This window comes from Prosopis cineraria, unplaced genomic scaffold, assembly GCF_029017545.1.
Source record: "Prosopis cineraria cultivar Desert tree isolate PC_DT_omini unplaced genomic scaffold, ASM2901754v1 PC6, whole genome shotgun sequence".
NCBI lineage: Eukaryota > Viridiplantae > Streptophyta > Magnoliopsida > Fabales > Fabaceae > Prosopis > Prosopis cineraria.
Genome location: NW_026555337.1, coordinates 35,784,811 through 35,804,248, shown reverse-complemented (window position 1 = coordinate 35,804,248; position 19,438 = coordinate 35,784,811). Strand labels below are relative to the sequence as shown.

The 19,438-nt window shown below is 33.0% G+C and overlaps 1 protein-coding gene across 8 annotated transcripts; it reads right to left on the bottom strand.

The window, feature by feature from the left end:
• Window positions 1-3,364: 3,364 nt before the first annotated feature.
• Window positions 3,365-19,211, bottom strand: LOC129314536 (uncharacterized). 8 transcript variants are annotated; one of them, XM_054958004.1, is made up of 11 exons: window positions 14,444-15,417; window positions 14,042-14,356; window positions 13,859-13,958; window positions 13,007-13,772; window positions 12,675-12,849; window positions 12,475-12,598; window positions 5,105-5,441; window positions 4,851-5,029; window positions 4,466-4,655; window positions 4,243-4,379; window positions 3,365-4,161 (listed from the first exon to the last, which is right to left on the bottom strand). In XM_054958004.1, exons 1-4 carry the CDS (start codon window positions 15,415-15,417, stop codon window positions 13,011-13,013), a joined length of 2,151 nt encoding a protein of 716 aa, XP_054813979.1. In that variant the 3' UTR covers window positions 3,365-4,161; window positions 4,243-4,379; window positions 4,466-4,655; window positions 4,851-5,029; window positions 5,105-5,441; window positions 12,475-12,598; window positions 12,675-12,849; window positions 13,007-13,010. The 8 variants fall into 8 exon arrangements, 6 of the variants coding, with proteins under 6 accessions (XP_054813979.1, XP_054813976.1, XP_054813978.1 ...); XM_054958001.1 differs by lacking the exons at window positions 3,365-4,161; window positions 4,243-4,379; window positions 4,466-4,655; window positions 4,851-5,029; window positions 5,105-5,441 and adding exons at window positions 10,005-10,720; window positions 10,795-10,899 and having other exon boundaries at window positions 10,992-12,598; XM_054958003.1 differs by lacking the exons at window positions 3,365-4,161; window positions 4,243-4,379; window positions 4,466-4,655; window positions 4,851-5,029; window positions 5,105-5,441 and adding exons at window positions 10,005-10,709; window positions 10,795-10,899 and having other exon boundaries at window positions 10,992-12,598.
• Window positions 19,212-19,438: the final 227 nt, after the last annotated feature.

Genomic DNA, 19,438 nt, shown 5'->3' with positions numbered 1-19,438 from the left:
GCACTAAAGGCTAACGGAACTGCCATTAACAACCAGTGTTATGTATAAAATCTCCTCCAAATTCATTTTTAAACATGCGAAAAAGTCATCATTATCAAAATACAGCTTCCATTCTTAAAATCAAACTCGCATGAAGAATTTTAAACATTAAAAACTTGCCAAAATAAAATTTCATAAATGATGTCCATGCTTGCATTTATTGAGAAACCAAAATTACCAAAGCTGATTAAAATAATTTTATCAATATTGAAAGTATCATTTGTAGGGAAAAACACATACACGTCATAATTCAAATATCCTTTTACATCCCTTTATAATTTCCCAAAATAAAAATGATTTAATTAACAAAGTATTAAATGTGTAATAGAATTGTTATTAAATTATCTAAGTAAAAATATTTTTTTAAGAGAAGAAAAAATTGTTCATAAATCAGTTGAAAGCTATCCACTTACTTGAAATACTTTCCAAAATTCAAAAATTCACCTCTCAACTTCAATTACATTTCTCCTCTTTCAAACACCCTATAAATTATATAAAAAGTTTACTAAACTTTCAGTAAATTCAATAATTTACTTCCAACTATTTACTGCCAAAATTTAGCTATAATAACTTGAAATTTTAAGATTAAGGCTTTACACATGAAAATCCTTCAAAAATCATAACTAAATACTCCATTAAAATACAATCTGTTACTAAACTTTTTGTCTAAACACTGAATGTACATTACTTTCAAATCTCACAGTGCAAATACATCCATGAATCTTCACTTGTAACCATGTAGTTTACTTAATAATATGAAATAGAATCTATGAACATATTACTATGAGATTATTTCCCTCTTTTAACTCAATAGATCAAGCAAAATAAAAACTTCATTAGGCTCACAACAAAAGTTAAGCGTTGAAGCAATATCTCAAGAAAAACATAAGTTAAAAGGATCAAATTCTAAGACCAATTAGGACCTATACACTTAAAACAGGAATTATAAATTCCCCACACAACATTATGGTCCAATAAATATGTTAAGCTAAAATCATATTTATATGTACATCATAGCACTACAAGTCTTCCTCATGAAGAACATAATAATAAAAAATCACCTTTCAAACTAGATCCAAACCGTTGTGTTCTTGAAAGTTCATAGCCATGCAATCCTTTTGAAAACTTGAAATCCAACTCACACATGTAGTGACTAGTTCCAAACTATAGGTGTAAAATGAAAATTTGAAATTTCAATATCATGTAGCTGTGTCAATTAATAAATCCACCCATTTAAAGCCTTAGATGAGCGAGATCATGTGCACATGCTACTTTCATGACCTTGAGATATAATCATAACACAGACAGTGCTTAAAATAATTCTTACTTGTAAAAGAAAAGTTTATAAAAGATACTTTAAGATATTTATACTTTCTCGACTATCAAGACCATAATTTTTTTCATGCTCGAACAAACTCAAGTAGACGTTCATTTAGGCTCATAATAGAACTCATGCATTTAGAATAGTAAAAGCCACTTTCTAATGCAATTAATAAAAATCATCATATCAGTTTGAAATAAAATCAAGGGATCAGCATATCATATTATACCATCTAATGATAAGGAAAATATCACTAGAGTGAAAACTAGGATTAAGAAATTCCCTAATACGTAGTAATTATTTTATGAAATTGGTTAAGATATATCAATTTATTAAAATGATATTCGGGATACTATTTTCTTCATTCTATGTAATATTTGATATTTTACAGATAAGAAATATGTATAAACTTATAGAAACTTTAAACATGATCAGGTGATAGAAATCAATCTCTTTATGTAATAAGAGGAAAAGAGAATCAAGGAAGTGTTGATATTAAAACTAGTGTCATGCTTATGACAAAAAGGATGGATTTTCTAACAAAAGCAATCAAAACAACTAAGGTATATATCAGAACCTTATTACCAACAACTCATTCATTTTTTTTTCAGCTTAATTTAGTTCTTCTCCTCCTCACACAGTCACGGGCAATAGCAGATCACAGGAAAAAAATTGAAACTTCAACAAAATTGCATCACACACTCACACGCACAACAGAACCAACAATGAAAGGAAATTCACCAGAAAAAAACATGAACAGAGGAGGAGAAAGAAAGGGTCGACGGAAGAGGGGAGAAGATGACAGCCACAAACCAGCCTCCCTTTCATGAATCAGACCTCCAAAACGCTTAGACCAGCTCCTTGCGTGCTCACAATTCTTGAACAGAAAGAATGGAGGAGGAGAAAGAGGGTCCGACAACACCCATGACTGAAATGATCTAAAGACCGGAGATGAAATAGGATCCCCAGACCTGTTACCCAAATCTCAGCTCTTGCTTGCACGGCCGGTGACCCAAAAAATGACAGAGAAAGGACGAAAAAGCTGGATAATGGACGAGGACTCTCTCTCTCTCTCTCTCTCTCTCTCTCGCTGAATCTGGAATTTTTAACGATGGAGGAGAAGAGATACGTCGGTTAAAAAAATTGCTGTTGCTCTCTGTTTTCCGCACGAAGGAGAGAAGAAAATATTAATATAAGAATAATCGCAAAATTACAAGCAAGGAGACAGGGAAAATTACAAAACGAGGCACAATTTTTTTTATAATTTAAAATAAAATAAAATCAAACTTTTTCTTAACAGAATTCAAACTTTAGATATTTAAAAAAATTATTAGCATAAGTTTCAATAATTTAACTCTCCACTTGCTATAAAACTAATTTAAAATTTAAAATCATTACAGAATAGTTGCTTACTACTTGATTATAATAATTGCTTGCTTCTTAAATAATGTATGCATAATGCAAGAAAGTGAAGATAGGGCAATGGAAAAATATACTAAAAGTGCTAAGGAAAGGGTTGCTTAATGGGAGCAAGAGAGAAATCAATTAAATGACTCTATTGTAGATGCAACTAATTGTAATTATCAACACGGGTCACCAAATTCACCAGTTAATTTAGAGTATAGCCCAACATGTGAGGCATTGGTAGGAACTACGTCAGGCAGGGGACAGAAGCGTAAGGCTTCAATGGTTGAAGCTATTGAAGAAAGGTGTGAAAAAATGACAATAGGAAAAATGGAACTAATTGATGTTATGCGAGATGGAAATGGTGTTGTTGAGAGGCAAGTTTAAGGTTTTGACACTACTACAAAAAATGACTTTTTACAGCAGTTAAAAATGACTTTCTACAGTGGTTAAATAAGCGATGTTGTTACAGGAGATGTAAAAAGTCTAACTTTCTACATCGGTTATACGACCGTTGTAAAAAATACATATTCTATATCGGCTAAACACATAACCGATACACAAAATGGATCAACGATTTAAAAATAAAAACTAGAGCACTTTCTACAGCGGTTGGAACACAACCGTTGTAGAAAGTTTACTATTTTACACCAGTTTTTACATTAACTGATGTAAAATAGTAATTTCTACACCAGTTATGGTAATAACCGCTGTAAAAAATTTATTTTGTTTTTAAAATAAATATCTGTATTTTTAAATTTACCCTACTCTGTACACAAAAATTATCACAGCCAAATCAGACAGCACAATTTATTTACAATTTTTAATATAAAATTAAATTAACAACTATCCAAAACTGAAAGTTAGTTATAAACTATCTAAAAATTATTGAGCTATCCAAAACATTGTGTTAATAAATGTTTTCAAAAGTTGTCTACAACTAACAAACTTTTTAAATTATATGAAACTTTCTACAGAACTCATAAATTCTCCCCAAATTAAGTTGCCCAATGTATGCAAATGTCTTTAATTTTAGCTTTGGGGAATGGATCCGAATTGTCAAACATGTAAAATATAATTTATAAAAAAGACTTATTATGTACTCTCAAATAACATAATAAAATAAAACTTTTAAAAATATATTTACCTCTTTTGTAAATTCAGTCATGCCCAATGTGATAACGTTGAGCATATGTCTCATCACATGTAAGCCGTACAAGTTCATCTTCACTAGTTGTCTACGGCTTTGTATAAGAATAAATCATAAGAAATCAATAAAAAATCTTAGTAATTGAACATATTCATAAAGTATAGCATTACTTTTGGTTTGATCCATGTAGGATCCTTAAGCTCATGTCCATGCTTTTGCAAACTCACATTTTGATATGTTTTCATTGCTTTATGCTCAAGATCACCAAGTTAGTAACTAAAATATTTAGTGTAAATTATATTAAATATTTTTGCACAAATATACTCACAAGTCTCTTTTGCCCACACAATGTCCAACGGCCCTCACACGACCCGAATGCTTTGGTTTTCCTATTGCAACTGTCAAGATATCATTCCTACCCTCTGGAATGAAACTTTCTTGGGCTTGTTGCTTCTTAAGAGCATCCTGTAATATAAAAATAACAATCTTAATTAATATTATATACAACTGTATAAAAATTTAAAGGGACAAGACATAATAAAATTACTTACGATCCTCTTAGCAATCTCACACGCCGTCTCACTTGTATAACCTTTTTTCCCTCCTTTTTTGTATTAGTGTCCATATCTCCATTTCTCCTCTCGAGGGACGGGGGATGGTAGAGAAAGGAGTATGGAAGGATCGGACTTAGCTTTTTCTTCTCTCTTCTTCTGTTTCTCCACCATCAATATATTATCAACCCTAATATAACCCCCACGAGACAACATGTAGAGGCATTAATTCTGTCGAGCAATTTCCTGCCCTTCAACTCGTTTTTCTTGTTAAAAAAATGAATTTTAAATTTTATAGTTGAAGTAAAACTAAACAAAACTTAAATCAATTAGAAATTAATAAACTAAAGCTTTTTTAGAAGTTCAAATCCTGATAAATTCTTACCAAGTATCTTCATCAAGGAATTGGTATGTGTTGAGAGGATTAGGATGAGCCTGACCCTCTGGCACCTCAATATGGATATATCTCCTAGTAAGATCAGTCTTGAAATTTCTCCAACGCATTCCACAATAGGAAATCAACCTGTGTCGGCAATCTTGATTAGAAGGAACAACGTACGTGAGCTACAATTGAAACACAAGATGATAATCAATAATTTAACAATGATACATAACTACATGCATAAATTAATTACATACCTGAATACTTTCTCATATCTGGTCCTTCACACGTTCTGGCATATCAGGCCAGTCCTCAAATCTAATAAGAGGCTTGGTACGAGATAGGAGACTAAGAAAACTAACAAGCTTGGCCTTGTGTTCCCCTATAGGAGTCCATCTCCAATCAAATTGAATTGGTAACCTGTGTCTAGCACTCCTACTTAATGTCAAATCTCTCAATCATGTGCCACGTCTACCTCTCCTTACAGACGGGCTCTCACTAGGGGTACACTGACTCGAGTCATTACTAAGTGGCTGGCCAGTAGTAGGTTGGCTTTGAGTGTCATCACCATGTTCACTCTGATACTCCATGTTCCTATTAATTCATACAAATTAAATTAATTAGAAAAATAAACAGATATAAGATAATTAGAAAACATAATATAAATTTAATTGAACTTAGAAAACATACTTTAGTTTAAAAACTAAATTCATATAGGGATATTCTCTCATATCCCTTCATAGTGATCACTTCTTATGGCATGTTCGTCATCTACTTCATCTACTACATTTAAAATTGGTAGCCTCGATAAGAAAGTAGGGGTTTCAAAAATATCAAAGCTTGATTCTTGATTATCATCACTGTCAATCATCATTTTTTCTTTCAATGCTATTGACCAATTTTTATTTTTTGGATCTATCATATAGAAAACATGTTTAGCTTAGTCTGCTATGATAAATGGCTCCTCCCCATAAGTAAGTTTTTTAAGATCAACCATTGTAAATCCTAACTTATTATCATGAACACTGTTGATGTCAACCCATTTGTGTTTGAAAATAAGAACTCTAAATTTTATATAATCAACCTCCCAAATCTCTTCAATAACCCTAAAATAAGTCCCTGCTGCTAGTTTAGGTTTCTTATCTTTTGAGCTAGAGAAGTGAATGGCTTTAGCCACTATCATAACCCTACTATTTTGCACTATACTCTTTTCATCCAAGGACTTTGTATAGAAAGAATACCCATTAATATCATACGCACTCTAACATATAACACCAAAGTTAGGATCTCCTGCCAATCATTTAACTGTATCAGAAATGCTACTTTCATTTAAAATTTTCTGCTTGAACCAATCTACAAAAGTCTTATTATGCTCTTTCAACAACCTTTGTTTAGTCATTCTCATTCGATAATTTTCTACCTTTAGAAGTTCTTTGTGAGAAGAAATGTAATCTTTAACTTCATCAATATTATTCAAAACATATAAATGTACTTCTTGTAATTCATCATGACTCATGCTCTTTACTGATATTCCACGTGTGCCTTGACTTAATTTCCTCTTCTCATGATGAGATTTAGAAAGTCTAATTGATTATGTACTTGACAAGTAATCAAAATAAAATTCTATGGCTTCTTCGACAACATATTTTTCAACTATCGATGCTTCCGGTCGATATGGATTCTTGACATATCCTTTTAGTATTTTCATATATCTCTCAACTGGCTACATCCATCGTAAATAAACAGGGCCACACAATTTTACCTTCCTCACTAGATGCACTATTAGGTGAACTATAATGTCAAAAAATGTAGGAAGAAAGTGCATCTCAAGTTGGCATAAAATCATACAAGCTTCTTATTCTAACTCTTCCAGTTTACAGGGATCAATAACTTAACTGCATAAAGCATTAAAAAAGAAATAGAGTCTAGTTATTGTAAGTCTTAAATCTTCTTTCAATATGCCTTGAATAGCCAAAGTTAATAGTTGTTGCATCAAGACATGGCAATCATGAGACTTTAAGCCTATCGATTTCAACTCTTTCACAGACACAAGCTTCCCAATATTTGAAGAATACCCCGAAGGAACTTTAATTTCACGTAAACACTCACAAAAACTTATTTTCTCAGACTATGTATGAGAGGTTAGGGGACAATAAGTTCACTTACCTTCTAGTCTCGGGTGTAAATTCTCTTGTATTTCTATTTCTTTTAAATCCAATCTTGCTTTCACACCATCCTTGGTCTTACCTGATATGTTCAGAAGTGTTCCAATAATACTATCACATTTTTTTTTCCACATGCATAACATCAATACAGTGCCTTACTTTAAGATTGTGCCAATATGGAAGGTAAAAAAAGATAGACCTTTTTTCCATATGTTTTTTGCACCAATGTTCTTTTTAGTCTTACTGAAGATAATATTGATGTCTTTCACCAGTTCAAACATTTGATCTCCAGTCAAAGCATCTAAAGCATGATTGTGCTCTTGGTGACCATGAAAAGCTTTTTTCAATTTATGATAAGGGTGATCTCTTTTGAGAAACCTTCGATGGCTAAGGTTGACTGTCTTCCTTCCATGTTGAAGTTGATGATAATTCTTCACAAATTGGACAAGCTTTATGACCTTTCACATTATAGTTGGACAAATTCCCATATATAGAAAAATCATTTATAGTACAAAAGATCATAGCATGTAACTTAAAATTTTCCTTTCGATTTACATCAAACACTTCCATATCTACCTCCTACAACATTTTCAAATCTTCATTTAAATGTTTTAGGTAAATATCAATATCATTTTTAGGTTGTTTTTGTCTTGAAATCAACATGGATAGCATCATGTACTTTTGTTTCATGCACAACTGAGGTAATAGGTTGTAAATCACCATAAGAACAGGCCATGAACTATGTATACTACTGAGACTACCATAAGGATTCATTCCATCAGTAGAAAGTCTAAGCCTCAAGTTTCTTGGCTCATTGCCAAATTCAGGAAATAATTGATCAATTTTCTTCCACTGAGCAGAATCGACTAGATGTTGAAGTTTTTCATCAAATATTCTCTCATTTACATGCCATATCAAGTTCGTCGCATCATTAGTATTTACAAACAAGCGCTTGAACCTTGGTATAATTGAAAAATACCATAAGACCTTTGTAAGAGCCCCCTTCTCTTTGTACCGTAGTGCTTCACATTTTGGATACTTCTCCTCCCCTTCAAGCTCTTTTCTATACAATACACAATCATTAGGGCATGCATGTATTTTTTTATACTTCATACCCAATGGATATACTATCTTCTTGCCATCATAATAATGATTTGATAGTACATTGTCTTTCGGCAATATTATTTGAAGTAACTCTAGCAACCAAGTAAAACTTTGGTCACTCCACCTAGCTTTTGCCTTTAAGGTAACCAGTTTTAACACCCCAGATAACAAACTAAAATCAATGCACCCTGGGTATAGAGGCTTCTCCGCGTTAGTATACAAGTTATCATACACATGTGCTTGTTCAAACCCCAACATTATGGATCATGTCCTCTAATCGATCGTCATTCATATCTATTTCATCATCCAAATTATCAACTTCCACATATTGAGACGTGTTACTATAATTTTCCAATCATTCACCATGCCAAATTCATACCGTATAATTCTTACAAATCCTATCACAAATCAAGTGCTCTCTTATTTTGGCAGCACCTAATCTCCTCTCATTCAAGCAATTAACACAATGACAATAGAACCTTGCACTATTGTCAATAGGATTTTTCTTAGCAAATTCTAAAAATTTATCATACTCATCACTTGTTCGTTTAGCATTCATCCAACTACGATCCATATGTCAATACTTAAAGAATATAACTAATATTATTACCTTCAAACTATTTCAAAATCTAAATTCCTAAATAAATGACCACATGCAAATAACCTGATAAGGCCTTCTTAAAAACTAAATTTAAGCAATTCAAGGGGAAAGAATGAATTTTAAAATTTTTTAGCAAAGTCTCCTCTAAAAATTAGACCTCTCAAGACTTTTAGAAAATTTTAATAAAGAAAATTAATAATTTTAAACTAAATTAATAATCACATGCAGTAACCTAAGGCTTTATGAAGCTACTAACAGCAGTTCCTACAATAATCAATATCAATAAGCCACTAACCTAAGGGGCATGGGGAGGGGGCGGGGCAAGGGAAGGGGGCTCGGGAAGGGGAAAGGGAGGGGGAGAGGGCGTGTAGAGGTCGGAAGGGGATAAGGAAGGGGTGCAGTAGAGATATGGGGGAGGGGGCACAGGAAGGCGAGGGGGAGGGGGACGCTACGTGAGAAGGGGAGGGGGAGGGGGAGGCGGCGCAAGAAGGGGAGGGGAAGGGGGAATGGATAACTCACCGAAGAGGAGAAAGGAGAGGGTGTCGGTCAAGCTCAAGGGAGAGGAGGAAGGAGAGCACACTTTTGAAGGTGTAAAGAGGAGGAAATAAGGGAGGAGCACTACTAGAAAAACAGTATTTAGCAAGGGAAAAATCCCTCTCTAAATGACCATATTCCCTCGCTAAATAGTGCTTAGTGAGGGATTCAGGCCCTCGCTAAATTCGTTGCAAAAAATGGGCTTGCTAAATTTAACGACGGATGCATATCTCCTCACTAAATAGCAAGGGATTTAGCGAGGAAAAATATCCCTCGCTAAAATTAGCGAGGGATTAGCGAGGGTAAAAATCCCCCTCTAATTAGCGAGGACATAGTCATCCCTCGCTAATGCTCTCGCAAAATCGGAATATAAACTTATAATTTAGCGACAAAATAGCGAGGGTTAATATCCCTCGCTAAATTAGCGACGGCAACTAGTCCTCGCTAATCTGTCGCTAAATTTGATTAAACTTCACCATTTTGGCAAGATAAAAGCGACGGACCAATCCCTCGCTATTTTTTATAGCGAGGGTTTTTGCCTTCGTTATTTCGTCGCTAAATTTGATTTTAGCGAGAGACAAAATCCCTCGCTAAAGCCCTCACTAAACTGTGAAATTTTTTTACATAATCCTCCAGTAATTCCTCACTAATTTAATTTAGCAAATTCTAAATTTTTAATATTTTAGTTCCTGTATAACGAGATAACTTATCATCCATCCAAATTTTTAATCATAAACAATAATCACATTAATATAACAAAAATTTAATACTATATCAATTATAGTCATAAAGTTCAAGCTACTTCATACATAGAGAGTTATGCAAAATACAAAAAAAGTACATAGCAAGTTCAAAACACTTCATACATAAGTTATTTTGCACAATCATGATTAGAATCTTGTTGCCTAGAGGAATTAGAGCTATTGGCATTTTGCTGTGGAGTTGAGACCTTTTCACCTAGAGTTCGAATAGCCCCAAATATGTCTTGTTGTATTGAAAGTCTTATATCTGACAATCTTTGATTTAATGCTTAGTTCATCTTTTCTTCAAGAACACGTTGTACCCTTTCTTCTATAGCACGGTTAATAGCTTCTTCAAATGCAGGCGTTTGAACAACATTATCTATAATTGTAGATTGGGGAGCAGCAGGAGATGGAGCATTGTTAATGTGGAATACAGAGTTGCCAGCAAAGCCACATACTATAGCAGCATGTGATCCCAATCCATAAACTTTACCACTTTTTTTTGTCCCCTCGATAGCCTTCAACCATGCTTGAGCCACTTCTTTTGAAGGGAGAGAGGCTTGAGTTTGAAGAAAGTCATCATTTGCAACTTGTTGGGTTGGCTGTTCCCCTGCATGTTCATTTTCAAGTCCTACAGCAGCATCACTATTTCCTTGTTGTCCATCTTCCTCCTCAATAATCTCTTCAGAATTCCAGCAGCTTGTTGAATATCTTTCTTGAATGTTACTTAAAAAGTTCAAATGAATTAATAAATAATCAAAACATGAAGATATCATTTTAATTTGAGAATCTAAACTTACATAGGTGTTTTTTGATTTCTTATCAACCCATTGATTGTCTTTCTTTTTCTTATGTGTAGCCACATATAATTGGGACAACATCACTCTCTTTCCAGTGCTTTTTTCCTACAAATATAATAATCATTGTTATAAAGTTAGTATCAAATCATTAATAATGCAAAGAAACATATTTTACAGCTATACAAATTAAAACTTACCAATTTTGCAACATGCAAATGTGTGGGAATAGATCCTCCTGTATGAAGAGATGGATTTGCCAATCCATTGTTTGAATTGATTGTTGAAATCTTTTTAGATTTTGGGGTATTCCAATACCGCACAAGTTCATTCCAGTGAGCTCCACTTATCCAATTGGGAACATAATTTTCATTTTCCCTATGCTTTTTCCTTTCTTTTCCAAGAATATCACTAAGTCATCTAGAGCCAATGGCTTCATAGGCATATCTTATTATCTTTGTTTCATTTTCCTCCCAATGATATAATCTCTAAATTAAAAGTAGCACATAAGCTCAAAAGTTATAGAAAATAGTCTAATAGTAGAGTAAGGAACAAAGAGCAAGCAATATAAGAATACACCAATACATGTACACAATATAGACAATGAAGAGAGAAAAGCAGCTAAAATATATCAAACTTAAGAGTTAAGCACTTATGTTTGAATGTTAGTTTCACTTTATTTACAAAACAAAATAAACAAGTTATTTCCTTGATTATTTCCTATAAGATCCCAAGAGATAGGCTTGCAAAATTGAATAAAATAAAACTTATCCTAACAGCAGCAGAAAAGTAGGAACAGAAATACAATATAAAGGATACTAGTATATGACAATCAGATAAGAGATATAAAGGAAAGTAAAAGTACACAGCTTCTTTATATTGAAAACTCATTTGAAAGATTGTTTATGTTTGCACTTTGTCTCTATAATTTTATTAGATTTTTCATCCTTATTGTAGATTATCATTAAGGCAATTGTTGACAGTACCCGGTACACAAAAAAATTGGGAAATTAAACCACTAGTTCCAATTCCAGATGCGGATGCAGTCAATAAAGAGTATGACTTTTACCCTCTTGGTCCTTTTTACCAGGTCTTAACATCAATCAAGTGTAGCTATACATGCACCTCTAGTGGTTTTAATCTATGGTGACTTATTGTTGAGGTTTTATGCATATATAAACTAGTATTTCTACCTTCTTTACTTTTCTCCCAATATTCAAGTGGAAAACAAGGAGCTTTATGTTTTTATATTCTAAGAGAATAATAAAAGGAGAAAAGGAATAACATAAACTTCAAACTGTATTGTTCTTACTTCTTGTGGTTGCTGAATACAAAATCAATATTTTATGGTCAGCACAAGCCAACGTCCTATTTTTAGTCACTTTAAAACACCAATTTCCTAATCCAAGTGAGACTTGAACTCAAACAAATAATCCAAAATTAGTTAGGATAAAATGAAACACTGAAGTTAAACACGCAACATGACTAACTTGACTTGTTAGAGTAGAAGTGTGCATATATAGAAAAGGGGGTTTTAAAAAAAGGCCAACATAGTACTACAAGAATGCACTATGTGTGTGTGTAACAGAAAAGGACAATTAAAGCTAAATAGTCCCAAGGATCAGGTTTATCCAGGTTTTTCTAGATTTATCCATGACAATTAAAAATGAAGAATTAACATACATTTAGTTCGTCAAGCCATTGGTCTCTAACATGAGATGGGATGGAAGTCCAAGTGGGCCATACACCTGAGAATGATTTTTTAAATATTTTGGTGATATCGCAAACTGCATCATGTGAGGATAACCTGCAAAATAAAATGCTTTTAAGTTACATTTTTGAAAATAAATCTAGAATAGGGATTGAAATTTTTATAAACATACGAATCCCCTTTCCCAACAACACATAAGTGCAGTCGAACACTTCCAGCATGTGTGTTCACAACTTCTTCTGAATACTCTTGGCTACATAGTGTGCTAGTATTATCTTCACTCCTTTCAGCATGTCTGCATCCTCTATCTCATAATATTCCTCTTTGACCTCTTCCTCTAGGCATTGCTATAGAAAAGAGTTCATAAGCTATTAGTAACATATAAGTAAATTAAAAAGTTAATTTTACCATGTGAAAAAAATAAATAAATTAATGCAATAAATAAACATTGGCAAATAGATTTAATACTAATAAGCTTATACTAAATTATGTCAAAAAATATACTTTATTAGTTTGATTCTTCATCTTCCTCCTCATATTGGATATTTTCATCACTTTCCTCTTCACTATCTTCCTCTTGAGTCTCAAATTCAGATTCTTCTGTGTCTCCACAACTTAAATGCCGTTGATCATCAATTATTTCACAATTAAGATCTTGAACATCCACAAGTTCCTCTTCATGTTCAATTTCTACACTCAAATGATCAAGCCTATCATTTACATCAGGTTCAATCAGCTCAAACACTTCATCCTCTTGATAAACCAAATCTGGTGAGTCAATCATACTTCCAGCTTTTACTTTATATACAACCCACCAATCAGCTCTCTCCTTTTTCCTACTAGCATATTCAGCAAAATATACTTGTTGAGATTGTTCAGCTAATATGAAAGGTTCATACTTCATAAACCTCCTTTTGTGATTAATATCAACTAAACCAAATTGCTTACGTACCTTCCATCTCTTATTGATAATAGGGTCAAACCAATCACACTTAAACAACACAAGTGTTGTTCTTTTTAAACTTGGGTTATGATATTCTAATTCAATTATATCATTTAACAACTCATAGTAGTCATTCTCCAAATCACCATAACACTTTCCTTTAATGCAAACACCACTGTTCATGGTTGTTTTATTTGAGCCATATGCCATTGTATGAAATCTGTACCCATTGACATTATATTGATGCCATGTATGCACTTCTCGAAAAGGACTAGAAGCCAAGTACTTTACTCTACTATCAAGTACACCATTTTTTTGATCAAATACCTATTAAAAGTAAGGGACATAAATAAAAGTTAGTGATATAAGAAGTAAAAAAAATAATGTTTTAAATGATATATTTTGAAACTGACATATGTATTTAACCACTTTGCAAACTCATTGTTTGTCTTCCTCTCAATCTCTTCCTCAGTTATGTTGGGATTTTCTACCACCAATTCATCTTCAAAAATCCTACATTTTTCACATAGGCGTGTCAATTTCATATACCAAGATATTTAATTAAATATAATATTTGATTCATGTGATACTCTTACTTTAAAAATGGCTCAATCTCAACACAATTTAAAAGCACATATATTGTAGCTGCATTGAATTCCTCATCACTTAAATGCCTTTTACGCATCTTTCCACTAGCCCGACCCGGATGAGTAAATATTGAAAGGCATCCATCTGGTGCAGTAACCTCGCCACCATTATCATTTCTACCTACTTTGCTTAGCTTGGTTTCAATGTGAGGAAGAAAATAATATGAACAGAAGTTTGAAATTTCTTGCATCAAGTAAGCTTCACAAATTGAACCTTCCACACGAGCTTTATTTTTTACCATCTTTTTCAAGTCATGTAAAACCCTACATAAATGCATTATGCAAGTCATTTATAATAGATTGACATATAATATCACCATATTTTTCATATAAATAATTTGAATATTTTACCTCTCAAATGGATACATCCATCGATATTGTACCGGACCACCAACCATTGCTTCATATGGAAGATGAATTGGTAAGTGTTCCATAGAATCAAAGAATCCTGGGGGGAATATTTTCTCCAATTTGCAAAGTGTGACAACAATATTCTCCACTAGCTTTTGCATTTGCTCTACTTGCAATATAGTTGAACATAAATCTTTAAAAAACATGCTAACTTCAGTTATGACATTCCAAATTGCCTCTGGAATTAAGTCCCTTAATGCAATTGGTAGCAACTTCTCCATGAAAACATAACAATCATGACTTTTCATTTTTGACATTTGAAGAGCTTGAATGTCAACACATTTAGATAAATTTGATGCATATCCATCAGAAAGCCTTAAATTTGTAACCCATTCACATACCATCTTCTTCTTTTCCTTTCCTAAGGTGTAAGGTGCTATAGGCTTGCTAATCTTACCATCAACATTTATTTTCAACTCATAATTTGGACAATTACAATACAAAGAAAGATCTTTTCTTGCATTTATATTATCTTTTGTCTTACCATTAACATCCATGACAGTGTTGAATATGTTGTCAAACATATTTTTTTCAATGTACATCACATCAAGATTATGTCTTATAAGATTTGTGTGCCAATATGGCAACTCCCAAAATATACTCCATTTGGTCCAATTGTGTTCGTCCCCAAAACCTGAAAGCTTGTTTGTCCCAATTTTTTCCATAACAGAAGGAAAGTGACACACTTTTTCCAAAACTCCTTCACCTGATAATCTTCTTGGAGGAGATGACTTCTCAACTTTACCTTTTTTAAATGACTTCCTATCCTTTCGAAAAGGATTTTCACTTGGTAAAAATTGACGATGACAATCAAAAAAAGATGGCTTCCTCCCTTCTTTCAAGTAAAATGCTTTGCTTTGATCCATACATATAGGGCAAGATAAAACACCATGTGTGCTCCATCCAGATAACATGCCATAAGCAGGAAAGTCATTTATAGTCCATATAATAGCAGCTCGTAATTGGAAGTTTTGTTGCCTAAAAGAATCATATGTTTCTACACCAACCTCTCACAATGTTTTCAACTCTTCTATAAGAGGTTGCATGTATAAGTCTATATTTTGACCAGGGCTCTTTGGAATAGGAATGATGAGAGTTAAGAACATGTAAGGGGTGCTCATGCGCATTCCTGGTGGAAGGTTATATGGTGTGACAATTACTGGCCAACAAGAATAAGTATGAGACATTTGTCTATAAGGACTAAAACCATCAGATGCAATAGCTAATCGAACATTGCGAGGTTCTGCAGCAAAGGAAGGATGGTATTGATTAAAATGCTTCCACGCTTCCCCATCACATGGATGGCTCATCACCCCTTGCTCTCGATGAGTTGTTGCATGCCATGTCATGTGTTCAGATGTTTTTAATGACATATACAACCTTTGTAGTCTAGGGGTGAGAGGCATGTATCGCAAAACCTTATAAGGTATATTATACTTCTGTTTATCACCTTTCTTTTTAGGTTTATAACGATGATAACCACATTTGGGACAAGTGATCTTGTCTTTGTGTTCCTTGTAATAAAGAATACAACCATTGACACACACATGTATCTTCTCATACCCTAGTCCAAGCTTACTAACCATCTGTTTTGTCTTATAAAAGTCATTAGGCAACTTTGCATCTCCAGGTAAAAGTTCTTTAATTAGTTGCAATATGCGATTAAAACAACTTTCGCTCAAGTTAAATTCAGATTTGATATTCAACAATATCGTCACCACAGACAGTGTAGAATGAGTCTTACACCCATGAAAAAGTGGCTCCTCTACACCTTTTAACATTTCATAAAACTTCTTAGCCTCACAATTAGGAAGCTCTTCCTTATCTCTGAGCATTTCATCTCCAACATAGATCCTATCCCTATTAAATACATTTGGACTAAAACTAGGACCAGTAGCTTCTAAAACCATCCTACGATAAGGATTTATAATCGGCACACTTTCCTCGCTCAATTGAGAAGTACAATTGATATTACATTCTGCCCTATCCATAGCTATGTAAGATTCTCCATGGGAGACCCATTGATAGTACTCAGGCACAAAACCATGTTTATAAAGGTGAGTTCTGACAATATCTATTTCAAGAAAGTGTCGATTATAACACCTCGAGCAAGGACATCTTATCTTGCCATCAGAAACAAAGTCATCTTGACATATTGCAAATTCTAAGAAACCATCTACGCCATTGACAAATTCTTCTGTTACCCCTTTTCTACTTTGATCCTTTCTATTATACATCCAAATTCTATCACCCCTTATGCTTTCTACATTATAAAAGAAATAAAAAGAGTGCTTAGAGAATGTGCTCTAACCATTTCACTTAGATCCAATCAACCCAATTAATTTTTGTGTATGAACAAATATAAACATACAAAAGAAATATAATGACAAGATTATATAGGATGTGGCTCATCTTACATATGAAAAGTTATTGCTAACATTACAATATATTTGTAATTCATATGAAAAGACAAGTATCAATTTATAAAAGATTGATTAAAGAAGTCACAATTGGGAAAAGACAAGACATATTAATGATATTACAATGAACTTTTACACCTTGAGTAACATAACAAGAGTAAGTTACAACTGGATGAAGTTAAAAAGAATTCAAGTTATAACAAACTCAAAATGCTATTATATAAGTATGCACTAAAAAACAAGAATTTACAGAACTTGTGGGAGCTAGCCAAGCATGCAAAATAAATAATTGTTTATTAGAAGCATTAATTTAGTGAGCCTTGTATATTAACTCTTTGAAGAAGTTGATCCAAGATCTTAAAGTTTTGTATTTTATTATTTTACAGTCTAGAATTCCAATTTGCCCACTACTTAGGAGGGACATATATCGCCATCTTGTGTATGTTTTCCATTAATTAATGGAAGCTAGCAGTTATACTGGGGAAAAAACTAGAAGAAGAAGAAGAAGAAGCTGGGGATATATGTCAAATGATGCTATTTTTTAATTTTAGTTTTGAATCAACATCTAACTAATCTTGGGTTGTTTTAAATTTACGTTAAACTAAAACATTTTAGTTTTGATATCTTATATTTCTCAACCATATTGTTTGTTTTATGTACTAAATATATCCAAAACGCGGGAGGAAGACTATGAATATTCTTAAGGTTGAGGAGGTTTCTATTTTCTTACTTGCAGTAATGTTAGTCTATTTGGCATTTGCAATTTTTTGGGCTGCTACTTAGTGGGAATCATATTCATGTGTTGGGCAAGATATTCTTGTAATTTTTATTTTGTTGGAGGTTTTATATGGTGCTTACTGACAAAATGTCAATCTTTATTGATACTAAATGGAACACACACATAAAAGGAATGAATCAAATGTGAATTTCAAAATTCAGTAATTATGATAACTACTCTATTAATGATCTCCCTATAAATCTGGAGGATGATATTAAACTTGCTAGTTAATATCTGAAGATTGAATTGCCAAAAAAAAAAAATCTGTGTATCATGAGGGAATAAAACGTAAAAATTGACCCCAACTTATTTAAAGAGAAGATGGAATCATGTGTCATTAAGTTTACCTCCTTTAGCCCAACCCCAAGTGCCTCAATAAATATAATTCAATTCAAAATCACCTATATCATAAACAGTTCAAAATATAATTAATTATAGAGCTTTCAAATAATCTAATAAATCATATAATTTCCACAAAAAAAAATTCTACATAAAAAGAACAGATAAATTGCTGCATTCACCTCAATCATAAAAGAACATACTATTTTCACAGATATAATACAATTAGCAAGTTTTCAATTTTAATGCTTATCTCTAATCCTGAAATCAAAGCAATGACACTCTACCATACAACTGAAGTAAAAAATTCAAGAATCGATTTATCAGATTTTTCACTGTATCAAATGAAACCAAAAGCACCCAATGTCCAATGATATGATATTCTTTGTTTCCCTTTCCCTTTTAGGATAATTACCTAGATTACAGTTTTTGAACCAATAAATGCTTCAATCTTCTTCCAGTCACGGTCAAATCTGAAAATAGTCAGGCAAATAAAGAAAAAAGAGTGAGAAAAACAAACAAAAGTATCTTATTTCCATCATGCATACACAAATTTCAGCAGCAAACTAAAATAACTTCCTTTTAATTCCATTTTTCAGAGGGTTCTTTTTCTTTCTTTCTTTCTTTCTTTTTTGGGTGTTGTTGGTTAGGCAGAAAGCGTGATATTGCATCTCCTGGTGACCATATATTCTCAGAACAGTCTAATGCCAGCCATTCGCTATCAACCAAACTCATGTCACATTATCACTTGCCTTTTCTGAAAGGTTCCCAGTTCAATTAATGGTAGGAAAAATCAATTATCGATAAGCAAAATCAAAACCAGAGACAGAACAGCCACAAATCATTCCACTCTATCTAAGTCTATCTCTTCACAGATAAATTACTCAAGCATAAAGTGAAACCGAAGCAGAAAAGAGGGGAACGAACATGATTCGAGGGAAAAATCAGAGGAACATATGACTAGGTTTTGATGATAGAGGTTGGAAATGGAGGAGGGAAAAAGAGAGAGGGGTTACAAGAAAGCATACCGATCTGGGGATGTCGTCGTAGGAGGAGGAGCCAAGAAGCACTGTCACCGGAAGAGGAATCTTTCCAAGGAGCGGTTGAATAGAAGAAACCACAAGAGATAAAAGAACAAAGAGCCAGTGAGAAAGTGTCGAGGGTTTGGAAAATTTAGAGCACTGACCGGTGAAAGCTGTGAATCTAAATTTTGACTGCCGAAAAAAATAGAGGGAACGCGTGTCGGCAGTGGCGCTCAACTTGAATTTTACTCCCAAAAAATTAAGAAAAAAATAAAATTTTATATTAAGAAAATTATGGAAGTATTAAAAAATATAATTTTTTTATAAAGAGGAGTGAAAAATCATAAAAATATCTTACTAATTATCTTAATTAGTC

Coding starts and splice junctions, on each gene's coding strand:
- LOC129314536 (XM_054958004.1), bottom strand. CDS start 15,417: ATGTTATCTGGATGGAGCACACATGGTGTTTTATCTTGCCCTATATGT. Junction 13,959..14,041: donor GAGATTGAGCCATTTTTAAA/GTAAGAGTATCA, acceptor TGAAAAATGTAG/GATTTTTGAAGATGAATTGG. Junction 13,773..13,858: donor CAAAGTGGTTAAATACATAT/GTCAGTTTCAAA, acceptor TACTTTTAATAG/GTATTTGATCAAAAAAATGG.